This window comes from Podarcis melisellensis, assembly GCF_964234715.1.
Source record: "Podarcis melisellensis genome assembly, chromosome: 14".
NCBI lineage: Eukaryota > Metazoa > Chordata > Lepidosauria > Squamata > Lacertidae > Podarcis > Podarcis melisellensis.
In genome coordinates, this window is record NC_138546.1 from 7895684 (window position 1) to 7903570 (window position 7887).

At 52.4% G+C, this 7887-nt stretch overlaps 1 protein-coding gene across 2 annotated transcripts in view; it reads right to left on the minus strand.

Moving 5' to 3' along the window:
- Positions 1 to 4513, minus strand: part of GRIN2A (glutamate ionotropic receptor NMDA type subunit 2A) — a 221617-nt gene extending 217104 nt beyond the window's left edge. The window contains exons 1-3 of one of the 2 annotated variants that reach the window (XM_081889073.1): positions 3925 to 4512; positions 2356 to 2542; positions 284 to 706 (exon numbers count right to left, since the gene is read on the minus strand). In XM_081889073.1, the coding sequence (XP_081745199.1) occupies positions 284 to 703 (420 nt within the window). In that variant the 5' untranslated portion in view covers positions 704 to 706; positions 2356 to 2542; positions 3925 to 4512. Of the gene's footprint in view, positions 1 to 283; positions 707 to 2355; positions 2543 to 3924 lie in introns of both variants that reach the window. The other variant, XM_081889072.1, reaches the window with a different exon arrangement.
- Positions 4514 to 7887: the final 3374 nt, after the last annotated feature.

Here is a 7887-nt window from a genome sequence, read left to right on the forward strand (position 1 = left end):
GAAGTTGCAAACAGCTTAAGGAAGCCAAGACCGACCCATTAAGCCAGGAGTAGTCAACTCAGTGACCTCCAGATGTTGTTGGGTGGGAACTCCCACTTTCCCTAACCATTGGTCATGCTGGCTGGATAGCAGGAGCTGCAGTCCAGCAGCATCTGGAGGGCACATGTTAGTTACCCCTGCATGAAAGGATCACTCCATTTCCGTTTCTGCCCAAACAGGGAGGCGACAGCATACATTGCCCCGCAGGGCACCAACTTCACACAACGATGTGCTCTCCGCCTACCTTGTCCGCCATGATCATTGACGAGCCGCCATGAATCCCCAGGATCGGAATAAAGGTCTGTGACGAAATAAAATCCAAAATCTGGGCAACCGCCTCCTGGTCGGTGTCGTCCCCGAAAACCACGCCGTGGATCTTGGTGCCTGACATCAAGTCACAGACATTGGTGATGATGCTTTTTGGGTCTGTCTGGTTGACCAGAAGGGGCACCACATTGACGTCGACGGTGAGGTCGCCGGACATATCCCTGGTCCAAAGCGCTCGGACCTCTCTTTCCGTGACGTACTGCGTCCTCCCCAGGATGACGGCGATGTTCAGGATGGGGTAGCTTTTCTCTGCCCCCCAGACGAGGGCCAACTCTGCCAGGAGAGCCTGAAGCACCAGGAGATTCCAGCAAACTCGCGCCATCTTCACCAACTCCATGCTCTGCGGAGAACAAGGAGCCCGGGACGGGCGTCACATCACGCGGAAGACGAGGATGAACTGCCACAGCCCCCTGCCTCCCACAGGGACCCGGTCCTTAACCTTGCAAACAGGCATCCTTGAAGTGAGTCCTCTTGCAGGGTCAAGGTGGCCCTAAAAAGGTTCAACCTCAGCTAAGCGCCCGGCCTCAGTGCAACACTTAGCTCCCACCAGAGCAAAACTGACATCGCCTTCGAGGTCTCGGAAGGGCCGCTGGCCAGCCCTGCACATCTCCTTCCCTTACAGGGAGGGGGGGGGAATAAAACCAGCTCAATCTCTGCTGAGGACACAGCGCAGATGAGATATCTGAAGCTTCTCAGGATGCCTTTTTGGAAAGCCTGACTTTCCGAAGCATCTTTGAAGGCTTTGAAGGCCCTGTCTGCTTCCTGCCCTCCTTTCCTCTTCCCTCCTGCTGTGGCTGAAGCAGCAATGATTGGTGTGCCGCCGCCCCCTCCCCTTGCCTCTGTCCAGAAATTGTATTTTATTCCAAGACTCATTTCAAGCTGGCTGGCTGGCTGCTCACGCAGAACTGGCTGAATTTCTGGAACAGATTCAGACATGCATTATTCTAACCCTTCCCCCCCCCTCTTCTCTCCACCCCCAACCCTCACCCGCCCTCACTCCCCTCTCTCCTTGGCAATGTACCCACTTTGGCTGGGCATCGGGGATGTCGGCCAGTCGTTGGCATGCATACTGTCCCCTTCACTTCGGGTCAAGACCCTGGATGCTGATTTATTTTCGTGGATTTCGTTGGGCGGGTGGGTGAAAAGGGGGGGCTGTTGTTCCTTCTCACAGAGTCTGGTGGCAAAGCCGCTCGTGGAGGGAGGGGGCTACACCTTCTGCTGACTTGCATCAAACCCCCCCACCACCACCACCCTGGGGGGGAAATGCATCTCTGATCCTATGCTCCCATCATCCTGACATCTACAATCATCAATCATGTTCCAGCAGCAGCAGGGGGATATATGGGACTTAGAGTAAACCTCTTCCCTCCCTAGGCTTCAGGTGGGCACGAGCGAGGGGTCTCTGGAGCTACGTGTCTCTTTTCCCAGACCTCATTTGGATTCAAACTCAGCCGTTGTCTGTTGCAGGGCAGATTTTTTTCCCTGCTTCCCCGACTGCAGTCAGATCACACGAGAGGCAAAAAAGACAGAAAGAGGGTGGGTGGGTTTATATAGTAAAGCCATAACCCACTAGCCCGTGCTTTTAAACCTCCTTCATTGGGAAGTATTAATTATTTGAAATATCCCCCCCCCCAAAAAAAACCCACTGGGTTAAAAAAAAATGCACCACGCTGGCAGAAGGGGGGGGTTGTTTGCACCAATTAGAAAGCCGTGCACAACACACACACACACACAAGCTGCGAAATCCTGCACCGTTAGCCTTTACTACGTAGGAGAGGGAATTCTTAGCTTCTTCGCTCCATTCATGGGGGCGAAAGGGAAACCAAGAGCAACAGCGCCTCCTGGCGCTCCGCCGCGTTCCTAACATCCCCATGGCGCTTCTCTCCACTTTCTCCCCCCCCCCAAAAAAAAAAAATATTTATTTATTTATCCCCATTCCCCACCACCACCCCGCCAGCCACCTTCCACCAGCATCAGAATCAGCATTACCAGGAATGTGAGAAATCGTAGCCGCTGCCGCAAAGTTTGGCATTTCGCAAGACTCCTCAGCGCCGCGCGTCAGGGGAGGTTGCCATCCTGCTTTCCAGAGATGCGATCGCCAGTGTTGGTGCTGAGATCGGGGCGCCACATCCTCGCCTCCCCGCGAGGCAGGGTTGCTTATCGGTGCAAAGGGGGTCTAAAAGGGAGGATTTTGGGGGGGAGAGCGGGGAGGAGGGGAAGGGAAGGGAGGGGCGAGAGAAAGACCACCAGGTTAGCGCAGGCGGAACAGCGCAAAATAACACAGCGGCAACTTCGCGGCGCAGCGGATTAATAAATCCTGGCCGGGCAGCCGATCGTCTGTGGGGGGAAAAGTTGATTTGCTTCCATGTAATTTGTCGGAGAGCGCGTTTCGCCCGCGATCTTGCTTGGAAATCCGTTCCCCGTCCTTCCTTCCATCTCCCGCCTCCTGCCGCAATTTCTCTCCACTAGGACGTGCACGCGATCCTATGCGTCCTTACTCCCGAGGAAGCCCTCGCGGAGTTCAACGGAATTTCCTCCCCGGGTCAGGATGCATAGGATTGCGGTGTGTTTTGGGCGAGCGGAGAGAGAGACCGATGAAGCGACCTCGCCCCCCCCCCAACACCACCCCTTAGAGGTTGGGATCCTAGGCAGACTCCCTTACTTGGGAGTAAAAAAAGCCCACTGAGCATAGGCGGGCCTTGCTTCCGAGTAAACACCCCCCAAAACTTGCGTTCCCATAACCCCGGCTGCGATCGGTCTACTTGGAAAGTAAGGACAGACACACACACACACCCGCAACCCCTTTGCAATTTAACGGAGGGTCCTTCTTTTACCCGAGGTAAAGGTCCCTTCTGGCAGCTTGAAGTTCCCAACTGGAGGAATCCACCGCAAGGAGTTTCTAGCTCCCATCTTTTCCTGGGAAGTAAGTCCCATTGAAGTCAAGAGGACTTGTTTCGGAGTAAACACGCATAGGCTGGCGATGGGGGGTGGTGTTTAAAAGAGGACCAGCCGCCTCTTTTTGGGACGGAGGCAAGAAGCGACCCTCCGCACACTTCCTCGAGAGTAAACTCAGCTAAGCGCCAAAGGGCTTACTCTCGAGTAAAGGTGGGATGGCACGGCGAGAGAGGAAAGAAATCTTTTCCACCTGCTCAGTAAACCTCTCCAGTAATACTAATAGCACTAATTTGCATGCTTAAAAAAATGGGGAAACGCACCGGGGTAAGACGTTTATTTTAATTTTTTTTTACTCTCTCGCTCTTTTTTGGCAGGCGAAATTGACATGCAAAGCGGCAGAAAGGCCGGGACCCTAATCTGTCCATTTCACTCGCGGGTGGCCGGGGGTTGGCGCGGGGTGGGGTGGGGTAGATGGACGCTACTGTCGAGGCAACCCAACCCCACCCCCCTTTGCAACAGTGCCAGGCAAAAAGATCGCCACCGACCATCCATCCATAGCCCCCCACCTCCCACCTCTCTCTCCCTCCCCATTCCGCATTTTTAAAATTCTTATGTATCATAATTGCTATTATTTAATCGCCTTCGCCGCCGCTTGTTACTCACTGCATTCGCCCTCCACATAATTCCAAGCTGAAAATCCTCCAAGTCATTTCAAAAGGATTCCTTTGGCACCCGTCAGAAACGCGTCTCCGTTTGTGTGTGTGTGTGTAGGTGGTGAGTGTGTGGTGGGGGGGTGCTTGTGTTTTGTGTGCGTGTGCGTCTGCTTAATCCCCAGATTTCAGCTCAGGTGCCCTTCCGCAAGAGGGGGGGGGGAGAGAACCACGCCAGGCAGCATCTTCGGGCTCCCAAAACCATCCAACACACACACACTCACACACACAGGCGCGCGCGCACACAGGCGCGCACAAGCACACATACACCGCCTCCCTGTTCCAAGTTTGCCAACCCAGCCGAGGGAGGGAGAGCGCGCAGAGTCCAACAACCTCAACTGCTTGCCCTGCTTTGCAAACGAGAGAGATGCTAATCTCTCTCCCCAAAAAACCCCGAGGCGCTTTAATTGCGCGCGACGCTTGCCCAAACTGGAGACTTATTACTCGTCCCCATCGACGTTTGGAGAGCGCTTTTCTGCTGCAGTGGAAGCAAACAGGGCAGGAATTGGGAGGGTGTCACCCAAAAAAGACCAGCAGCCCCCTTCTCTCTCTCTCTCTCTCTCTCTCTCTCTCTCTCTCTCTCTCTCTCTCTCTCTCTCTCTCTCTCTCTCTCCATCACTGGAAAGGGATTGTGGAGCCAACTCGCCAGCAGGCGGCTGCCGGCTGGAGGGATTGAAGAGCGCAGGAGGAGGAGGAGGAGGAGGCCCCAGCTGAGCGGAGCTGGCTGGGCTGCTGCTAGGGGCTTGGCTCGGCTGGTGCACTGCCCCGGGGCGGCGGAGGAGGAGCGGGCGGCGGCGGCGGCGGGGCCGCAGTCTGGAGCAGAGCGCGGTTCACACGCAGCGCCTGAGCGCCAGCCCAAGCGGGGAGGAGGGAGAAAAGTCTTCCTCGCTCCTTCTCTGCAGCACCCCCTCCCCAAAACCGGGGGGAGGGAGGGAGGCGGAGCCGCTGCGAAGGAGAGAGACGCCCCGTGTGGCCGCCCTGCGACCCGGCAGCAGCGCGCCGCGTACACACTCATCCACACGTGCACACGCGCCGCCGGGAGGTCGGTGTGGAGCGGCCGGGAGGCTGAGCGGACCCGGTCGCGCCGCCACCGTTGCAAAAAATAAAAAAAATTATAAATGGGGGAGGGGAGCAGGGGAGGGAAGGGGACTCGGGCAAGATAATGTTCACTTTGTAGATTAATATTATTATTAATAATAATTATATCCTCTTCCCTGTAAAGCTGCTGATTGATTGTTTAAGTTGCAGGCTGTCTCCCTTGCTTGGAAGACGGAGGGCTCTGGTGAGTGAGAGATAGATACATATTTTTTTTTAGCAACAAAATTTGGGATGCTGCCAACTCATATTAACTATCAAGGCAGTGTATATATTGCACAGATGTGCATTTTTTAAAATATGCTAAAGTAGGGGAGGGCCCTCGATTTTGCCGGTGCATAAATGGTTATTTATTCTTTCAGATTCATGGGGTTTGGCTTGTCCTGTGCCATCGTTTTCTTTCCTTGATGTCCTGCTCTCCCCCACAGGCTCAAAGTGGTTTACGGGCAGGTTTGCTTTTAGGCCCCCCCCCCGCCCCTTTCCACCCCCTAAACATGAGTAATTCTGCCCTTGTGGAGCTCCCAGTCTTAATTATTTAGTTTTTTAATCAGAAATATTAATAGGATATGTTAGGCAGCAAAACCGCAATCAGTTGTTGTTTTTTTTAAAAAAAAAAGAATACACATGAATGATTTCAATTCCAAGCCAAGCCAATAATTTAGGGTCTGATCCAACATAAATCACTTTGGAATGCCACACATAGGAAGCAATTCGTAGATGAAATAATAATAATGATGATAATAATAACTAATAAATACTTGAATGGAAGCAAGTCCCACTGGACTGTGAAGAACTTCTTCCAGTGTAAACATGTTATAGAGCATTCTGTGGATCAAATGTAGATGTTTGTTTGTTTTTAAGGGGCTGATAGAGGTAAGAAGGCTTTGTTGTTTAGTCATGTCCGATTCTTCGTGACCCCCTGGACCAGAACACGCCAGGCACTCCTGTTTTCCACTGCTTCCTGCAGTTTGGTCAAACTCATGCTGGTAGCTTCCAGAACACTGTCCAACCTTCTTATGCTTTCATAAACTAGGAGCGTGAAACCTAAAGCCTCCATCAAGCTATACCCCAATCTCCCTAGTCCTTGCACCATCCTTCCGTGTTTTTGCCTGACTGGAATGTGTCCTAGAACACTGATCTTGCTTCTTACCTGCCTGTAAGGAGAATCGAGGAGGATGCCCAGGTGTGAATCATAACTAGTGCACACAGGTAAAATGTGACCTTTCTTTTACCTCTGGCCCTGTGCACCTCTGGCACGTGGCCCCTGGAAGGTGGCCCGATAGGTGACTGTGGCCCTGAGGCTGAGAACTACCCACTGCCCTTGTAATAGCCAAGCTATCCTTCAGCGCTGGGAGGGAAAACTCTCACATTTCCATACCCTGTTTCGGTAACATGCCAGAACCAAAGCAGCTTAAGAATTAAACAGATGTGCCCTTAACTCAGAGCACCATTGATTCAAATGTCCGCCATTGAATTCTGCTTGACCCCGACAAATAAAATCAGATCAACTAAAGCTTTTTTGGTTGAATCTACCGATTAAACAGACGGAAGCTGCTATCCTGTGCACACTTGCTTGAGTGAAGGACCAATTAAATAAAATGAGACTCACTTACTAACTTTATGCGGAATCAAACCATGGGTCCGTGTATTTTAGGATTTGCTGCACCCGCTGCATTGCAGAGGGTCGGGCTAGATGACCGTTTAGGTCCCTTCCAACTATCTATGATTCAATAGTTCTTAACTTTTTTGGGGGGTCACTGGCCCCTTTGAGAACCAGGTGGAAGTTACAGAGCAACTCTGCAGAAAATGCACATTGACACATGCACACAAAATATTCCCCACAATTTAATTTATTGTGTTGGAAATATCTTTTTTTAAAATCTCCAGTTCATAGACGCCCTGAAGCCTATCCCTGGACCACAACCCTTAGTCTACACTGACTGGCAGCTCTCCAGGGTTCCAGGCAATGGACATTCTGAGCTCTAACGGAAGATGTCAGGATTTGAACCTGGGAACTTCTGGATTCAAAGAAGATACTCTACCCACTGAGCTATGGCGGTGGGGTCACCATGTGACTCTTGCAAGCATAAGCAGCAAGAAGACCCTTCATCAGCCCAGAAGGACCAGATGCAGAGGAGACCAACAGGGCTAGCACTCAATGATGATAAAGAAGGAAGTCTAGGAAGTGCAGCTTCCATGTACAGGGGCAGTGTACCTCCAAATTACCAGAAAAGCAATGCTGGGAACGGAACGTTGCCTTCATGCCCCATCAGATGTCTCCAGGTACCTGGGATGAAGCTGTGAGGGACCCATACTGTCATCCAACATGGCTCATGCATTGCTATTCTAATATTTCCTATCCTTTAGGACAGGAGAGGGGGAACTCAGGCCCGGTGGTCCCCAGCCTCTCTATCTGGCCTGCAGGACTCTCCCCAGACTAATCTCTTCAGCCACAGGCTACATCTCTGACCAGCCCTGCTTTGCACCCTCCTTGACTCTTTTTGCCTGGATGGAATATGCCTTTGAATCCTGATATTTCCTCTTTCTTGTCTGGATGGAAGACAGAGAGGGGTGTGTGTATGTGTGTGTGTGTGTAGAAACCAGCCTACCATGCAAAGGAAAAATCATTGCTCCGCCAATTTTTGCCCCTGGCTCCACCCACCGCTGGCATGCAGCCCACCAAGGCTTGCCCGGAAGGGAATGTTGCCCTCGGTCTGAAAAGGGGTCCCCAGCTCTACTTCGCAGGGTGAACCATTCTACTGCACGGAGGTACCATTGAGACCCGTTGCTCCGCCCCTTTTTGCCTCTGGCTCCACCCACC